This window comes from Ixodes scapularis, unplaced genomic scaffold (genome assembly GCF_016920785.2).
Source record: "Ixodes scapularis isolate PalLabHiFi unplaced genomic scaffold, ASM1692078v2 PGA_scaffold0__279_contigs__length_252992795, whole genome shotgun sequence".
Lineage (NCBI taxonomy): Eukaryota > Metazoa > Arthropoda > Arachnida > Ixodida > Ixodidae > Ixodes > Ixodes scapularis.
The window spans coordinates 64,603,995-64,624,454 of NW_024609835.1; the positions used below are offsets into that span (position 1 = coordinate 64,603,995).

Below are 20,460 nucleotides of genomic sequence, written 5' to 3' on the forward strand. Positions count from 1 at the left end.
CATTGCGATCGTTGAAGGAATAGCGCCAGTTCAACTTCCACTACGGTATTACACAGTAAAATGTGCAACCCACCAGAGGTTTGCGTTTCGCTCCTAAATTGTGTATTGTATAGAGGCTTAAAATGAAGAATGCATACATTTTGTAAACAAAGGAGACATATACGGGGTTCACTTTACATAAACCTTTGCGCGTATGTCTATAGATTATCGAAAACACTTACACTTCCATAAGTTTCCGTCCAGGTATCTCACGCACCTCGGTTACATTGTCCATACAACAATTATGGGAGAGCTATGTCCAAAAAGGTTTAACATCATTCACGACGTGGAGATGTGATTGTTTTGTTTTCAGTCGCGCACCAGTGACCTAGCTGTGTTTTGAGATTTTAGTTTTTTCTTTGTCCCTTAGTCCCCTTCTCCAGCGTTTATTTCAGTCTGCAGAGAAGTACGTTTTAGTTATCCATTTCAAAACGAACGGTTCGCCATAGGCACTGCGCATTCACGCGCAAATCATGTTTCTCTTTCGTCTTTTTTTTTCTCTCGTTTAGTTCGATAGAATTGTCGCCGGAACCGTTGGCGAGTGGAGGAAATACTAGGTCGACATTTATGTACACAGTTCTTGAACTTTCAACTTGTAAATGTTACCTCGGTTGTCCTCTTTACGTCAGTGGCGCGCTGTCAAACGTAAGCCACGGATCTGCACGCTAGAGAGCGTTGTTTATGTGTACGATAAGATGGCGCTGCGGGTCAAACATAATCATCATCATTCTCTAAGCGGTTACGCCGGTGTTCCGGTTTACTAAAACACGCCAAACTGCATACCCGGTTTCAGGGACCGGTACAGTTGAGCCACTCACAATTTCGGAACGCGTGCTTCCGAAACGACTCCCGAAAACGCCCTAAACTGTCGCCGCGCGGTAACTCGTTGAAACCAGTAGTTTATTTAAACAAAGTATATTGCTCAGTCCTACGTTAGTGCATGAAGGTTGCTGGATCATTCACAAGACAATGAGCAAATCGATCCAATTATAATTTTAAAAATATCTATCCCGCTTTCAAGTTCGTCTACTCCTCGCGCACCTCGTGGGTTTGTTTACCCTTCAGATGTGCCTTCTTACTTTTGTTTCCCATGACCTCAACCAATGACGGAGTGCGCTTGACTGCTTCTCCATCCCGCGTTTACTGCTTGTTTTCTACGTTGCCCTTTGACTGGCGCTTCTCCCTGCGTTCTGACATGGACATAACTAGGAAGGGGGGAGAAATTGCCACCCCCCTCCCTTTAACCCCCCAAGGTCACGTTTCTTTTTTATTAAAACATTGATATACTCTAGAAAAAGTTTGGTTTTTGGTGAAAGCAAATATCGCGTCCACAAAATAGATCTGAAAAACCTCTCGGCCATGACGTCACCTTCCAGTTAACCCCTCTCCCCATCCCCTATCTTCTCCCCCAAGCATGACCGATAAATCCGCCACGTTGTTCCGATTTGCCAAAAACGGATTTTGGAACACTTGATCCACGTATCCTATTAGTCTGACAAAACACTATTAAATCACTCTGTAACATTAGTTATTTCTTCAAAATAACAGTAACAGTATTTTGTTACATTTTCGAGGCGGTGACAAACCTAAGTAACGCGTAAAGTTTTAACAAACTAACGAGTAGTGCTATTTCGTCACTTATTTTTGGTACCGGGTACGACATTACTCCGAGGTTAGATACATGGGAGATTTATTGTAAGTAAAATCAGGCAAAAGTAAGACGAACGTGTTATGGCGTATTTAATGGAAGGATATAAAACAAGGTAGAACAACTTTATTCACATGTTTGGCAACGGTTCTTGAAAGCTGCAGGTGAAAAACAAGCTTATTACTAAATTTATCGTCCGAATATAGATGTCATCTCTAATTGCGAAATGAATTGAAAAATTATAGCGCGTCTTTCTTCAACGAAGATAAAATCAGATATTTGCGAAGTACTTATAATATTTTATACCACTTTTTATTATTACCTTTATTTTTGGTATTATTTTAAAAGTGTATACATATCTCTTCGTTCAAGATTTGGTATTCAGACAACCTCACATATGCAAGAGTTGACATGAAGCCATCACAAGAAGACAAAGAGGGACCTATTTTAAAGAACGTCAAGGGAATAAATGGACAAGTCTCAGTCGTCCTCGATTACACCTACGGTAAATAATTCTTGAGAATTATAAATATTGCTTTTATACAATTCCCATAGATTCAAGTTTATCTTAACTTTGCACTGATGAGGACATACGAAAAAATAAAAGCGATAAAGATCTGCATTTTAAATTTAATTTCCAACAATCATACATTATTTAAAAGCATCAGCGGCAGACATTACACAATTTTTTAACTGTTATCACGGTTAGAGAACTGACGTATTTATTAGACATGTCAGAGGAAAACACCATTTGCATGCCATGACACAGTACACTAAAAAAAGAGTTTCATAAACACTCATTTACTACATACTTATCGGGCCCGGCGCGCATTCTATGAGAAAGTTACTGTCACGATTAATTAGCTATTTAGTTAAAACAAGTTCGTCAGATTCATAATTACAACTTTCATGGGTCTTATTGCATAAGATTATATACAAAAACAGCGTAATTATGCTAAAAGCATTTTAAGTCCATACCTTGGGATAATCGTCAGAAACATTGTGCTTTGATGTAGCCTGATTTTGCAGAGAGGAAGATCGCATAAATTGCTACTCATCATGATTTGTAGACGGCTACTTTCGTACTCCTTGAGTGTACGATATTTTGTAAGAAAGAGCACCGGCATTACGCTATCGTGAGTGAGGTAGCGGAATAAGTATCTATGTACTAAAACCGCAATACCAAAGCGAATGCTTCGTCCTGAAATTAATCACTGAGCGTAGCAAGCGCGCTAGAGACGCTATGACTTTACCAAGTTGGTGCTGTTTAACCATGCAACAACATTGGCCCTTAAAGTTGCCTGGAGTCGGCTGGAGTCGGCCACGAGAAAAGCACCTTCCACGCATCGTCGTAGGCTGAACTTAATATACAGGTTCTATACGCTGTTGGTAAACTAGGCTGCATAAAAGCAAAATTTCTCCACAAAAAAAAATCCTATTTCAAGCTACCTTCTTGTAGACTATAAAACTTACTTTAGTTTCTAATGTACAAGCTAAAGAAAGTTGAGTGATTCACAAGCAGTTGTGAATTTCAATATAACCTCTCAACTACTGCAGATTATTCCTTCCTTGAACCTCTGTCTGATACTTCTAAGTTTCCAGCAAAACTCATACATATCATGATCTCTTATTTTTAAAGTCTGTAGCGACTAGTAACGGATGCCCTTTAAACATTCCATGATCGTTTGAACTGGATGTCGCTTGGCCATAAACGGAATTTGTCGTCCGTTTTATTAAAATGAGCGTTGTGTGGTCAATAATCCTTCGCACACTTACTATTGTCGCGCTTGCTTTTGTCTGGTCGCGAATAAAAGCTTTAAACACATGCTTGGCATGAAATGGGCTTCAAGCGGAATGCTTACGAGTTGACAATATGGAGTGTTGAGCTAAATAAAAACAAACAACTTAAGATCAGAAACTCACAGCAAGACAACCCACAAAATCTTTGCAAATGGCTTCTGTTAAATTATATAAAATAGACAGCATATGTTCCAGAATATTGCTTAGTCAGAAGTTCTAGATGCCGATGTCTTTCCTACCTTAGCTGTCCGCTCTATCTAGGTTTAAAATTCGTACCAATGGAACTAGAGACACTTGTGATATCGCTGGCAACTAAAATATTCTTGATCTTTTAGATGATCCATCTTTTATGTTATTTTGCCAATTCGTGGCTTTTTTTTTCGCCGTTGTCCGACATACTTGCGAAATCTTGCATCTTTATTCTATAAGCTGATAAAGCAAACACATTTAACGTGTTATTTACAGAACCTGATGATCGGAATGTCTTTGAGATGTGACGTCGCTGGTTCATATCTTATTGAAACAATTTAACCTGATTAGTGTGATTGCAAACTAGAAATCTTGAATGTGCGTATGAAAGTAGTGAATAGAATACGCGACCCCATTTCAGCACAGTTCGTATCTAGATTATCTAGATTGAATCAAATGGTAGGTAGGCCAAATAAACTAAAAGTAGACAAATTGCTTTTTTTTACAATTTAAAAACGTATTCCAGCAATATCTTCTCGGATATATGAAACCCTTTTATTTATCTTTAGACTTATGATCAATCGTAGAAATATTTTAGTAATATATGCCGTAACGTGTTCACTGTTATGCAACTGAGTCTTTAACAGAGCTTTAATACGGAAAGATACATTTTTAATATCGCTTATTTAAACAATTTTGACTTCTCTCAGATTTGGCCTTTCTAGCACATTCTGCAAACGACGAGTGCCACGTTCTGCCAATTGACAATGACTTCTTTCTTTGTAACGGCGAGGCGAATAAGTGTGAAAAAATTGACCCGGAGAAGCTTTTCGGAATGACTGGTAATTTATCGTACAAAGGAAAGGTGAAACATAATATTCTGTCAGTTTATTCACTTTCGTGCACAGGTCCATCTCCGACCCTCTCCTGGCATTTCACATTATATTAAAATAAGTGTCATTTTCAGATTGTTCATTTGTGCGTTAAATACCGTTCTCAACGCCGTGTTTAAACTGAAATCCTAAACACATTCTTCAATTGCATTTAGAACAATGCATTCTTACTTGCTCGTAATTTCAATCTTTTCAATGATAGCAGATTTGGAGATAATAAGTTAACCAAAGTTAGGCGAATCTACGGAACAAATTATTAGGGCGCGTTCACACACCTGCGTTTATAACACCGGTCATACACTTCCAACCGAGTAGGAGCGAAAGAATCAAGACCGGTTTTTAAGCCTCTTTCGACGGCGGAGGACCGGATGCGCTGCTACGGAGCAGGTCCTACGACATCGCAAAAGGCTTAAAAACCGGAATTGCTTTTCTCCGTCCTACTCGGTTGCAAGTATGTGAACGGCACTTAACTGTGACCGACTCAGCTACAGCTGGTTTTTAAGCCGTTGTACACACGGTCTTAAGCACTAACGAGTGGCTTGAAAACCTCTTGTAGCGCCGTCAATTTCAGTGAAACGCAGGTGCGTGAACCAGCCTTTACATTAAACCTCTACTATCACGTCAATTTTGTTTTCTCGCCAGTCCACTGGCATGGGAAATTATTGACGCACACGATCAACGACTTTATCCAATAACTTTCATCGAGCACATTTCTTTCTATCGACCACTGATTTTGTGTTCACAAATTTATTCTGCCATTTGCGAAAAGACTGACATGATGGTGTAAGTTCATAGTGCGTTTTTTCATTCATTTGAGTCCGTGTAGCAGACTTAACTACAAAGAAACAAGAAAAGCACTGCTCCTTTTTGTGTCTGAGGAAGTTATTTCAATAATCAAAACTTCTTACTGGGATTTCTTTTTTTTTAACAGAAAAAGAATACGACTAAAATCTGCACAGCTACTTAACCATCTGCAATACACAAAATCTGATTGTACTAAACATTGCGCAAGGATGTTGCACGGTGATAAAGTAATTTACCGGTACCGTTTATAGTTCAGGCATAGTCAATATTGAAATAGCGCAACTCAATCGAACTTCAGTTAACCACTGCAGGAGCAACAAAATTTCTATACGCAACATTTTTCCTTTCTTACAATTTAAAGCTAAACACTTTATTTCTATTGTACTTGGGACTCTTCTCATTTTGCATAGTTTGCACATGTCAACGCTGACAGATGATGCGAACACTTTTGCGGTCATTTTGTATGATGGTGAAAAGAGTTTCCATGTCCCTCTCGAACAAGAAGCGAGTGTAATTCAATACTAAACAATTTTCTTCTTCAGATTTGCATTTTAATTACACAACATTTTCTGAGCGTTTGATTTTTTTACCTTAGTAAAGTCCTTTTTTGTCGTTGTTTTGTTTTCTTTGTTTTTAGCATTCATGCCTTTTGTCGTAATATATAAGGAGTCAATCCAAAGGCATAGAACCTTTTTTGTAACATACACCCTAAATAAAGTAACGGTTCCTTGCAGTAATGGTGTCTATCACGGCGCTCGAATGATACAAACGAAGAGTGATAACTAAAAGTTTAATTACCTAAAGTCGGATTTTTTTTTGTGTGTGGTCATATCTGCTTTGGTTGGTACATTGGAATTGGATTCTGTGCACCTTCATCCAAATATACAATCGGAGCTCTTAGGAGTTGAAATGCAATGTTAATCCCCCCACTAAATAATGGCGTGGTTTGGTTGTCTACAGTCCACCATATCAAAAATGAAGGAATACAGCGCCTAAAGCTGCGTGCCCGGCGAGATGTCGAAGTTTGGCATGCACTTCTCACCACCAATTATCCAACACGACGCTATCAGATCGACTTGCGATTACTCGCTACCCACGCCCGCTGCGGAGGCTGATGTCATTTGCTTCGCACTTTTCGTCTTAGTTTTGGCATCGCTCTCTTATGGCTTGCATTTGGCAGAGGATGTCACGAATCAAATTTTATTTGTTTGAATTCAAACAGCGATAGTATTATTTGACGACGGGCAACAAATGTACAATTGCAATGTACCAGCAAAATCAAATATGTCAGGTGTGAGTTAGCAAATTTAGGCAAATAATTCAGTAATTATCCCTTTATGCTCGTAGTCTGACGTCCACGGAGGTCAATAAAGTCATCTCGGAGGAACACTAACGTTATTTCAGGTGTCTTTTTTTATTAAATTCAGTTTGAGTGTAACTCCTCGTTACCTTTCTTTTTTCTTTAGAGGAGTTTAAACTCATTTCTTATTATTGTGTTTCTTCGTCGGTGACTGGGTATCTATAACCTGTTCAAATAGCCATTCCTTTTTTTAACTCTTTGCTCATATCGACGTATATGGATGCTTTTCATTTTCAATTTTGGTTATTTTTGGTACTGCTTTGTAAAGCGCAGCTCTTAGGCGCCCATTTCCGCATATAGCGGCGTCGGCGTCGGCGTCGCCGTTGGCCTGACCGTAATATGCAAGAACGGGCGCCTGAGAGTCCCATACACTTGTGCGCGTTGCATTATGAAACATCACATACCTATACTCCATTTCAGTTCCCAGCTAAATTTAGCGGAGAAACTGAATAGTTGTATAGGTCTCTGACGTCTCACAATGCAACGCGCACAGTGTCGCATTATGGGGCACCCACCGTACCCTCCTCGTCCTTTCTGGCCTACCCTCGAACCTTAGACAAAACTATATATATATATATATATATATATATATATATATATATATATATATATATATATATATATATATATATATATATATATATATATGTGTAGTTTATAAAATAAAGAAAAAGTTGCATGCATAATATGAATGAAAATTACAGATGTTTATGCTTCTCTGTAATGCGCAAAAGGAGCGCAGCTTTTGTGGTGTCAAATTTAGTGATTTAAAGTTGTAAATATACCGCGTGGTTCCTTTTTTGTTTTCTTTTTAGTTTTAACAGATCTGTTTAAAAAGAGCCGTAAAAGTTACGCTTATACGGTTTGTGCAGGTGAGTTATACGGCCAGAGGTACATAGTATAAGGATGCTAGTCGTAACGATCAGTCGGTTAATTAATTAATATTCATTAATTAACTTTTAAATAATGAAAATGGATATATGGTTTTGATTAGAAACTTGCTGGGCGTCATTCAAAAACCACTAAAGAAACTCTTTTTTAGGTAGATATAAGACAGAGGGCAGAATTTTATGGCGTTCTGTAACAGCGCCCAGTTTGGACGTGTTTCTAGGTTTCGGTTCCTTACCGAAGCTAATTTTTGCGGCCGCGATCCTGCTCCCTGGTGGTCGCTGCTCGAAGCCACCCCCTCGGCTCCCTGGTAGGATCGGGGGAAGTAGGGCGTACGTTTAGCCGACTGATCGTTACGATTAGCCCCCTATACTACGTCCACCTTGTCATATAACTTACCTGCACAAACCGCAAAAAATATAACTTTCACGGTTTCTTTTTAAACAAATCTGCTAAGTTTAAAAAGAACAGTATATATATATATATATATATATATATATATATATATATATATATATATATATATATATATATATATATATATATATATATATCAGTGTGTCGAACCGAAAAAAATACGGGTTCGGTTACGGTTCAGGTTCAGGTAAATTTATTTTGTTCCGGTTCAGTTCCGGTTCGATTAATGCGATCCGCGAACCGGTTCGCGAACCGGTTCGGGGCGCTGAACCGGTTCGCGAACCGGTTCGGAAATTATAAATGACAAATTGCAACATCAAAATAAATTACAAATAAAACATCTGAAATCAGCACATACGAAACGGGATACATCGTAGTGTAAGGCTCAGGGATTTCTACCAGGAATGGTTTTTTTATGTGCACTCAAAGGTTACCTCACCGACGTTTACGCATTCGGACTTCATCTAATTGGGTCCGACGCAGTAGCTGTAAAATCCGCGACCTCCTTACAAACCCACTTACAAGTAGAACTCGCTAACTATCCCGCCACCTCGGCGTCTAAGCAATTGAAGGAACAGTGGGGAGAAAATACAGCTTTCTTTATTTGAACTAGCCTTCGGTAACTCAAATCAGACCCTTAAAGAAGTTTTCATTAAACAAGATACGGAGTATAAAAAACACTTCGCCGAACGCAACGCCAGAAGGACGTAATAGGATAAATATTAAAATAGAAGAGTGCCGTCAGTTGACTGCACTTAAAAAATAAATGGCATTGATAGCACATTCATTGTCAACAGCGCGTGGCCGAACCGTTTGGACATCAGCCGGTAACTGTTATTTTTTTCCGGTTCAGTTCCGGTTCGGGTTCATCGCGATAACAATATAACGATTCGGGTTCGGGTTCAGTTCCGGAAAAAAATACCGGTTCGGTTCCGGTTTTCGGTTCGGTTCGGTTCCGGTTCGACACCCTGATATATATATATATCTTAAATTCCTTACCACGTTACATCACAGAATCAAAATACCTCGAGAACTGCCCCTTGATTTCCCATTACAGAGAACCGTGAACGTCTCCCATTTTTTTTTTCATATTATCATGCAACATTTTCTTTATCATTATAAACTGGTCCTGCTTGAACAATCATATTTGTATTTTAAAATAAATAAATAAAGCCATATTCTTATCAAATATTATACTCAAAATTATTAATAAAATATTAAGTTTAAAGAAAAGCACATGTTAAACGAGCGGAAAAGTCTGTTACAGATGTCAGCTTCTGTTTGTCTTCCATCTTTAAAATCTGTGAATCATGCATGCTGGAAGCCGTCACTACAATTTAATATATACCTTTTTATTGTGTTGCAGTATAGGGAAAGTGGTATCGAAGGAGAGACTTGGTCCCGGCTAGAGGTTGAGGAAAAAAATTCAAAAATAAAATCAAGACACGAGGTTTCTTTTCAAGTCGTGAGTGCCCAAATCGCTTGCTGGTTGTACCCCTTGCATTGAAATATTAGCATTGCCATTACAAACAGAAATAAAAGGTTGTAATATTTAACTTTCTCAAGTATGTTGTTTAATCTACCCATTTTCCACTCCGCAATAAAACCGTATCTAATAATAATAAAACAAGAAGCTACCAGACAATCTCTCATCACCATAAAGAAAAAAGTGTTTCATTTTAATGTTTTATACTTTGGGTCAGAGGCATGTGTTGGCACTTGTGAAATATCTCTCGTTCTTTGCTCAAATAATACCGCAATATGGGCGTTAGTTATGTGTGCAGTGTACTCGTAATCTTTATTATGACTAGAGATGTAATTACTGTGTTAAAAGTATCAGGATTGCTAGTAATTCGTTACCTTTCTTGTAAGTTGTAGTAGTTTGCTATTTAGCTGTAAACGGTATATTTATTTTACTTCAATTTGTTTTTGAGTGACATGTGATCGACAAGCATTGAGCACATGTATGTAAATCCATCAAAAAATAAATATATGCCGTGGGTTCCGCGCTTACGTGATGACTAAATGGGGTCAAAAAACTAGTGTGGTGCCTTGAGAAAGGACCATAATTGCACATCAAGTACAGTTGGGAGGCCTGCTTGTACATTCAACTTCTGGAAAAGAATTCATCTGTAGCGGAGTGAGAAAAAATGAAAGGATACAAAATGTTACATTGAGAATATAGCCAAAGAGCTATTGTAACGAAATGAGAGACTAACGATTGAAGAGGATGCCAATGCTATCGGGCAACGTCAAGTTTAAACTTTGGCAGAAACAGCGACACGTAAGGGTAGAAATGAAACAGTAAAACTTAGTAATAAAGACGTTCAGCTCGCAAAGACACAAATTTAAAAAAAGAAAAGCACAACGGGACATTACCACGAGTGCAAGCCAGGCAACCTAAACATGAACTAACAATTACGGGACGAAATAAAAATCAAATCAAATAGTATACATTAATGCATTGAACAAATCTTCCGAGTACTATTACTAATACGGAGTTAGCAAAGACGAAAATATACCAAAACAAAAACCTTCAGACTGCTCAAAACATTAATCGGAACTGAGCCCGTGGAAGGAAGTTTGCTGAAGCAAAACACCCGTAAAATAAAGAGGCTTGCCTTTCAAACATTGAGTCCTTTTCGATTCAACCAAAACTCATGAAGCTTGCTGGATGTTGATGCGAGTATATAAAGGCTCTGTCGTCTTTATCACCAAACATTAGATGCAATAACACCGCGCTACACCAACGCACCCGCATTGCCAAAAAGAAACTTCTTCCTATGGCAGGTCCCGCTGTCGCTGTTTGAGTGCTTTGAAATAACCTCTAAAAAACGCGAAATATGTAGTATTTACCGTGCAACAGAGAACTGCCCTATATAGAAGCGCCGTCAGGAGGACGGAAGAATATTTGTGTTACGATGAGCTTGACGAAGCTTAATTGAGTTGTTTGGACATCGCTTTGTCTTGGCATGACCAAATCATTCAAGTAAGCCCAAGGAGGCAGACGTCGGTGTATATTTTTTTATTCTACATCATGTGAAAAGCTACTATAATATGTGCTATCATTTCTTTTAGGCAACACCGGAAGTGGAGTCCAACAGTGCTAGAAAGGAATTCATTCCTATTCGACAGGCGGACTACAGAGATTCAGTGGTATGCTCAAATATACTTCCCACAACATGTAACTGCGACATTTCACACTTAGAGCTGTGGCTCTTATTAGGAGTTGAGAAATATATGTTAAACATTCTGTTGTAATTAACGTCTACTTATTTAGCTATGTTAAAGGGTGTTCCGAGAAGATATATTTACCTCTTTTCTGTGCACTCTATTGACACGTACCTCATATAGATAGTATTTCACATACAACTGATCTCAATACAGGCGTAAAAAACACATGAAATAAAAATCATTATTTTTAATAAAATTCTAACGGCGTACATCAAACCCAGAGTGAAGATTAGCGCACTAATTATCTGAAATCAGTGAAGTCACTTTTTTTATATATATCAGCCTTATCTGGAAGATTTTATTTACAGATATGTTGCCTGCCGTCAATATATTATACATCTGCTATCATTCAGACAACAATATTTTGTTCCGCGCTTTTTTTAATGTATTTTGAGAGGAGACTGATACCGAAACTAAAACGAAAAGAGCAGGGAAGTTCAACCCTGAAGTGACGTCGGCCTCGGTCCTGTGCGCGGAGTGCGAATCATCGCGAACCGGTCTGTTAGCGGCACATTATTGAAGGGTCACGTCCCGTGTGAATAAAAAATGTGCGCCATGCTCTGATATACCCTTTGGTGAGAAAATTTCGACTTGTTTTTATTCTTTTATTTTTTGTGTGGCGTTCTCGTGATAGCCTAACTTTGCCACGAACCTGTAGGCATATGTAACAACGAGTAACAAATATGGTACACTTAAAAAGCGGCAGCTACGGTGACTATTTTATTTAGTAAGTGGAATCTAGGCAGGTAATATTCTAATGATCACTCCGTACTCGTGTTATGACGTCCATCACGGTCGAACACCTTGTCACAAAGGAGCTTTCTTTTTTTCACTTTTAATTATCGCTTTTGAATATTTATTATCGATCGTACGTGAAGCGCCTTGCATACAGTTTTACTATCACAACCGCGACATTACGCGGTAATTCATAATGCAGAATTTCCCGCCATAATGTAGAACGCTAAAACCATTGGTTACATTAGTTGGGTAGGAAGCCAGAAAAGGTACTTTTCATAAGAGTGTTTCTCAAAACTGTATGTCGTGACTAGGTCGCGAGCCCCATTGACTCTAATGGGGCTCGCGACATACCGCCGGAAATCGCAAAGCTAGAGAAAAGGTAAAAAAAAAGAACGTGGTAATTTTGCGGTGCCATCGATGAAAATGAAGTACAGATCATAGCTCAAAGTCAAGCCGGAACTGAGATTTCCGGTTAGAAACTCCGCCCTCGTTTTAAGGAAGTCTGGCAAACAAGCTGACTTTAGTTACAAGTATGGTCCGTAGTGGCGTGCACTTTTATTTTCTATTTTTTATGCGAGTTGATTGACTTTTTTTATCACGCGTGCATTAATCGTCAAATAAAAGTCTAGTATCGATTTTGTGTATTACTGTACTTGCACTTGTGACAGCGCGAAAGCTTGTGAGATTGCGAAAAGCCGCGCAGAAGGAAGAAAAAGTGGCTGGTCGCGATGCAATTTATTTTAAGTTTTTCTTTTTTTATGGGTGCCGGTGTAGCAGGTTTTGTGAAGCACCGTGATAAGATATTGAACTATCAAAAACTTATGCTTCTTAACCTTACTATAATCTAATCAGTTTTGGGTGTGGACCCCACACCAACTTCCCTTCTTCCTTTCCTCGATTTCTCCCTACAAATTAGAAGGCAGACCATGGCATAATTACAATCTTAATAATTTTTCGTTTGAAAATTTGACTATTTAACAGCTTTGCACCTTTGGAGACAATGTAATCATCAGATTAATAAGCTATTTGTGATTATTCTACCTACTTAACATATCCATACTTATTCGTGCCTGAGTATGTCAATCTCAAAGTACTGAAAAAAGATTCCGCGCCAATATGGTGCTACGCGTTAATGAAGTCTAGTGGCGGATATAAAAGCAGAGACACCTTTTGATGCCAGCATATGTTATGAGAGAGCTAAAATGTCCCTCACCCGTTACGATCTATTTTGCACTTGAGAGCGCCCCTCAAACCTTTAGAATTGAGCGTTTGACTGCTGTCTACTTTGATTAAAACTCATATTAGTGTGTCTTCTTACGGAGCGTAAGCAGGAGGAAATATACTAATATTCATGTATGTTTCAGGGACATCTCATAAGTCATAGTACCGACATTTATATTTTAATTGAAATAATAAAAAAACCAGTTTTCAAAGTTGATATCGTCGTAGCCGTTCATACAGACATATCCTACTTGCGTGCGCTTTGGCAAGATTGCTCTATTATTAGAGTAGAAGCTTTAAAAAATAAGAGAAACGAAAATCAAACAGAACTTTGTACATGAAAACAAAAGTACGAACATTAAGAGAAAAGTACAGGGGTATTTAGCATAAAGAAATCGCAAATTTGCTCTAAAGAAAAGTATGTTTAGTAATGTTTAAATAAGCTTGACCTGGGGCTCTATTATTAAGGGAAGCTGCACACCAGCAACTGGCGCAATTATTACGCAAATAAATAAATAAATAAATAAATATATATATATATATATATATATATATATATATATATATATATGATGAAGAGCGGTCCCCGCTCGGAACGTCGTCGAATAAGTACGTTTTAAAGCATTTACCTCCTTTTTACGATATATATATATATATATATATATATATATATATATATATAGTTGTGTTCGAAGGCATAAATGTTTGCCTTTGCTGAACACGTATCACTACCTCTTTAATCGATAATATTACCATGCATTTGTATCAAACACACCTTACTCGACTAATCGACCATGTCTATCAAACGCGACATGGGAGCTTTGTCCTACTTTTTTCGGTGTGGTAAACAAAGGGCAAATTGCACATTCGCTAATTAATCGACAGCATAAAAAATAAAAAGCAGGGCGTGGTGAGTCCCATGAATTTTATTATCATGGGCCGACAAACACGTCGAATAGCAAAATCTCGAAGCAAGAAGCGAAAACATTATAACCTACGCTCCGCTCTTCTTGAGGTGCCAACGAGTATTGTTTTTTTTCCCATTTGAACGCATTACATCACAGCCGTATATTTTAAAACAACATTTCAGATCCCGGAGGTCTACAATCGAAACAGGAGGCCACTTGTTCGTCCTAACCTTGTGGTGTGTGTAATTACTATGCTCGATTTCTTAATTGCAGGAGAAAGATAACCAAGAGTTCAAACAACAAGTCCGTATCATAAACTACTACGAGTTCAATCGCACACAGCCAGAACTAGACGTATACGTTAAGCACCCCTGCCTTCAGCGCTACAAGTCAAAGTTATATACTCTGGAATTTGACGGTAATAATCTAAAACCTAATATGTCGTACCGGCAATGTTTATTCTCTGTTTAATGTAAAAACGAAAAATACAATCCCACGATTTCCAAAACCTGAGTCCGCGAAAGCACATAAAGTTCAAAAGAAATATCATTTTGTTTTCGCTGGTGTTGCTGATCCTCAGCCTTGCAGATTCACAGTGCGAAGCGTTCACCTGCTCGTCCGTGAGTTTAACATGACCTTTACACTGACTATGGTTTTCCAAAATAAAACATAACTATCCCAGCTTCTATATCAACCAGTGATTCTTTATACGTTACTGAAACAAACGCATGTTTAAAACAAAACAAATAAATAAGTATGCTTATTCCTTTACGCAAGCCTTCCGCTTTATGATAAGGGAACTTGTAGAATATCTTGGCATTTAATAGGACAGTAGAGCTTCTATTAAGTACCAGGACGTTGAAAGTCGTGATACGAATCGAGACAGTTGCCTAACTAATAAGAACTCGAACTGGTTATGTGAAAATATGCACAACCGCTTTGCCCTAATATTCAACCAGCTGTACGTTACCGTGCTGTTTAGACGAACAATTTTATAAAATGGGCTAATTCCATCTTCAAGGTTAGCGTACAAAACATTGGGAATTAAATGACATAAAATGGCAGTTTTAGCTATTGTAAATATCCGCCTCCTGGTGTTTTTATGACACTAACAAATACGGAATGGTTGTGGTAAGAAAAAAAAAGAACCTGAACAGGTACTTTCTTTTTACATAACTTTTATTCAGTCTGACTTCGGTGCTAAGCATATTTTTGGTCACATGTTTTTGGGTTGTAGTTCATAATTTTTATCCTCGAAGCCAATTTGTGTCTTGCTACAAAAAAGAATACATGACTGCGAGTGACGATAAGGTAATTATCCTAGTTGCTGTGACGTAATTAGATTATTACCCGTTCACAAATTTCAGTCGTTCTGTCACCGAAGACGCGCAGACGAAATAGCTTCAGCGTCACAGCTTCTCACATATTTTGTTAGTAGTAATGTATCCATAATCTTACTTTTTTTTCATCCACTCTATCTTAGGAATTTCTGAAAGTATTCGCTGAAACCGCCGGTAGACCGATAAACCGAGGGGTCGAAAACCGGCGGCTCGCGAGCTAATATTACACGGCCCCTGGCGCGCAACCAGAGTAGCCCCCCCCCCTTTTTTTTTTCTAGCAAACAGACACACTCTATTGCTAATGGTGCGAGAATTATGGTTGGTTGCAGACGTGGTGTAATTGGACGTATTCGCTCTGAAACGGCTCACCGCGAGGTCAGATTCCTGTGCACGTTCACTGTAGTGATGCATTGGGAATCAATAACTAAGGTGCCTTATCTAGTATACCTTTCGTTCCGAATCGCGATTCATACCATTGTCGATTTCAACAGATTTTGCCGCACTCATGGAGTCGCTGTGGGGATTTTAATCAAGTTACTGGTCTACATTTTGGCACAAAGATTGTAGTCCTCATTACAAAGAAAGATTGGACGGCAACCCTCAATGGTTTTCAGGTTGTCTGGGTCATTGGACATTGAATCAGAACTGTGTGGCTCTGCTAGAATGATGGAGGCTGAATCTGGACTTAAATGAGCGTAACAGTCTGCTGTGCGTTTGGACGGTTATTTTTGCGAGCTGGCTGCCTCCCGTCCACACCGCCGTCCGCATTTTTGTTTGGCCCGCTCCGTCTACGTTTTGCGGCGATTGGTCCGCTAGAGGAAAAGGTAGCCGACCGCAGCGGGCCTATACTCCGCGACAACTTTTCTTGGCAATGCAGTGGAAGGTACAGGCCCGCGTCCCCTCTCCCATTTTGAGTGTACGCAGGCTCTCCTCCTCCCCCATTTCCGGGGAGAGGAGGACAGCCCGTGCACACTCAGAATGGGAGAGGGGACGCGGGCCTGTACCTTCCACTGCATTGCCAAGAAAAGTTGTCGGAGTATAGTCGATTTGACCGCAATCGGGGAAAACCGAAAGTCCTTGAATTGGAGCTGTCTTGAAATAAGAAAAGCATAAACATCACGAAAAAAAACCTTCATCTCTAGGTTTAGCTTTTGCTGATCTTTAACATAGTCCGCACTAAAAAGACCGCAAAATCGCCTCATTTTTTTTTTTTGGTTTTTTTCCCTGGGGGGGGGGGGGGGGGGGGAGGGGGGGGAGGGGGGAGGCGGCATGTTTTCTAAATACTGTGGTCACGAGCATGTTCCACGAGGAATGGAGAATCCCCAGTCTGCGTCCTGTTTTATTTAGTGTTGGCGGCAACGCGTTACAAACAACGGCGTTACCAGCAACGCGTTACTTTTTCCCCTAACGTAGTAACCAGTCTTGTACACGTTACTTAAAAAAAGTAATCGATTACAATTACTATTACTATTGGCTAAAAAGTATTCGATTAGATTACTTGATTACTCGACGGCAAAAGTAATTGGACATTACTTAAAGAAGTAATCGTTACTTTTCCGATTACTTTATTGTGTGAAGACACATCTTTAGCGCTCATAACAATGAACTACTTCCAACCTATATTTCACATTTGCACAAGTATTGAAGAAGAAAAACTGGCTCCCTCTTCGTGGTCGTTGCACTTTCACAATGCGGACACAAGCATAGAATTCGTTTGAAGACGTTTAATGATTTGGGCGTTCGCCAGTGTGTGTGTGTGTGCGGGGGGGGGGGGGAACTAAGGGGGTTCGCTTGAGCAAGGGTTCTCGCTCAAAGTTTGCGTCGCTCATTTTATTACTCACATGTGGATGACCTCGCATGTCATAAAAAAGAGCAGCAGCTCCAGGATTTGAAACGGATCATGTGTAGTATCCATTGGCGGAAGAGATCGCCCCGACCACTTCTCAACTCGAAACATTGCTTGTCACAAAGACCACGTAGGGGAAATGGGGAAATATTTCAACTGCCTTTGTTATATTTTGCATCCGCTTTAGGCATTCTTCGGTTCTGGTTCTCCTACGGGCTGCGAGTAGGTACCCTAAGCAGGATTTTTATTTTTTTTTATTTCTGTGTATGTGCGTGAGGGGGCTAGTTTGAACGAAGGACTCACAAAGCTACATTCTGCTTCCTCAAACTTCGCCCTGAAAGGCCTTTGTCACGCACTGTGGCTTCCCTGGGGCTTCCCACTCCCAGTCCCAGCTCGAAAAAAAAAAAAAACAAAAACAAAAAAAAACGGACATTTTAGAGAAACTGTACATAGCAAGAGATTGACCTCGTTTCCAACAGCTCCGCAAAAATCTTTCTTTTTTTCCGATCGAAAAAAAAAAAGCAAATTTTATTTTTGTCAATTCATAAAAAAAAAGAAGCGTGTGCCGGAAAAGGGGGGGGGGGGGTCCCGTGGACAAATTGTAACGGTTACAAGTAATTTTATTACTTCGAAAAGTAATCAAATTACTTTTGTGATTACTGCCTAATAAAAGTAATCAACTGATTACAAAATTACTCCCAAAAGTAATCGATTACAAGTAATTTGATTACTTGTAATGCGTACGGTACAAGTCTGGTAGTAACATATTGGTTATATTTTAAAACAGTAAAGAATAACTTACTTACGTTACTTATTTAAATTAACGAGTAACGTAACTTTGTTACTTTACTCCTTACGTCTTTTACCCAAAACGTTAAAAAAATTTCACTTAAATTTTTTGTGTTTCAGGAGCCAAGTCACATGCGTTCTTGCATTCATCCTAACACCTTAAACTTGTTTTCATAATTTTTATTTAACTTTAAAAAAAACTATAAAAATAAAGTCAAAAGAGTAAAGCCTGTTAATTCATAATTTAGAAAAAGTAAAGCAAAAGTAACCTGCGTTACTTTTTGTCGGTAGCGGTAACGCGTTTTTATTATTTTGAAGTTTTAAAGTAAGTTTGAAGTAAGTTTCCTTTGCAAGGAACGAGTAACGTATTTCGTTGCTTTTTTTCCTTTCAGTAACGTCTACAAGACTGGTTTTATTCAACATAAGCTCCGATAAACATCAATTACTTTTTCCAACCCCCCCCCCTCCACAAAAAAGAACAACAGTATATCACACTTAATGTATGGGAAAATAAACCGTAAGAAAAAACAGCCCAACTTTTGAACAAGAGGAAAAAAAGAAAACCACGGGTTTTTACTTTTAACGTATAGGATCCATGCTTCTAATCAAAATGTTAAACCAAGTTCTAAACAAAAGGAATCAACATAAACCCGACGTCGCAGAAGCTCAACATGGTTAAATGCTTTCTTGTCTGTTTGAGTCGCATTAGCCAAATAATATTTCCGGAGATAGTCATATATTGACTGGCGTTTCTCTAGATCATCAACTGACTACTTTTGCAAAAGTTAATTTCAAGTCACGCCTCTTCTTTAAATATGATTTCTAAAGACAAACTGTTACATTTCCCTTCTACTTTTTGAATCTCCGTTAGGACCTGGACTGGCTGAAACCAATAAGGCACGTTTCCTACCCCAGCTGTGGAAAGCAATAAAAAACGTTTGCAAACCCGAAACAATGCTCAGGTTCGAACTTGTTGATGTAAGTATTATTCCGGGCTTTCTGAGTGTTAATAATCAATAGACCAACGTTATAAAGACTTTGGCTGCGTACCATAGTAAAATGTTCTATAATTTTGTAATTTAAAAAAAAAAGTTGTTCGTCTTGAGGTTGGCTCACATATTTCTGTTCGGTACGATCGAGTGCGTTAATACACCTTGCGTTCTACTCCGTTGAATTCCATAGACCTCCGCTTACATAGCTTTAGTAACTTTTTTTTTTTTTTTTTTTTGTTTCAAGCAGTAATAGGAAGGCAGTCGCTTGTAATTAAATTCAAATGCATGATTCCGTCTTTAGAGTCATGTTAAACACTGTCGCTTCTGTGCTAAAACAATGTCAAGGTGAGCAAAAATTGGATTTATGACAAGTAATTAAGAAATGGAAGTTACTGCAATGCCTGAAAAAATGTTTCAAGCCATTTGAAACATACAGGAATGTAGTATAATTCAATTAAGACAATTAAAACCTAAGATGAACAAAAAATATAGCTCCGTCCTTTACGGTGCTTTGTGCTTGGCAATAAAATTTAGTCGTTTTCGTTTTGTTTTCTTCTTTGAAAATCGATGCAGAATTTGTGAGGTCTTCACTACAAAATAGCACTTGTGGTATTAATGAAATGGTTATTATAGTGGCGGCGGCGATCTCTAATTACGAAACTTCGAGCCTAGTATAGCTCCGTCCCCACATCTTTACGGCAAGAATTACGACGCGTAGGCTACACCGCTGCGGGCGGATTCGATAAAACCTTGTTCGTGCCTGCATTTTGCTAAATTTTCTTTCTGGATTTTATAGGAAAAAGAGCGCCATTAAAGTGGTACACTGTCCAAAGCGAATATCAGACACACCTATGATAACTACAATGTTCCTTACCAAAATGCCCCCGAGCCGGCAAGGTAATAAGTCTTACCTGCCGAGCACGGGGTTTCGAAAACCGTAGTCGGGGAAGCGTCAGAAAGAGCCCCATACGACGGGTCCGGCGCTCTTTTTGAGCTGCCGCTGGACGACTCCTCATGCGAGAGGGCAAGAAGATGCAAAACCACCACGCCCAACGGTCGTCTTTGCTTCCGAGAACATATACGTACGTGGATCATATGGTGCAGAGTGAGGCCACCTAATAAGGTCATTTTTCTCTGCGCAAGGGAGCTGTGACTCTCAGCAGGGCGGCTGAGCTTTCTTTCCCACAACAATTACGGCGGACCTCGGGGTAAAGCGGACCCCCAAAAATTTCACAGATCTTGTGTTTTTTTTGGCGCTTTTCTAGGTGATCTTAAAAATAATTCTGTGGCATGTTGACAAAGTCCCTGCAGTTGTGTTGTATTTTTGTGCAATTAAAACCTTAGTAAAGCGGAA

General features: G+C 39.0%; 1 protein-coding gene across 1 annotated transcript in view; it reads left to right on the forward strand.

Moving 5' to 3' along the window:
• The window catches only part of LOC115323065, a 62,326-nt gene that overhangs the window by 24,857 nt on the left and 17,009 nt on the right, over positions 1-20,460 (forward strand). The window contains exons 7-13 of the mRNA XM_040211151.1: positions 2,060-2,192; positions 4,387-4,541; positions 9,405-9,503; positions 11,117-11,194; positions 12,535-12,540; positions 14,413-14,557; positions 18,986-19,092. Of these exons, the coding sequence (XP_040067085.1) occupies positions 2,060-2,192; positions 4,387-4,541; positions 9,405-9,503; positions 11,117-11,194; positions 12,535-12,540; positions 14,413-14,557; positions 18,986-19,092 (723 nt within the window). The remainder of the gene's footprint in view (positions 1-2,059; positions 2,193-4,386; positions 4,542-9,404; positions 9,504-11,116; positions 11,195-12,534; positions 12,541-14,412; positions 14,558-18,985; positions 19,093-20,460) is intronic.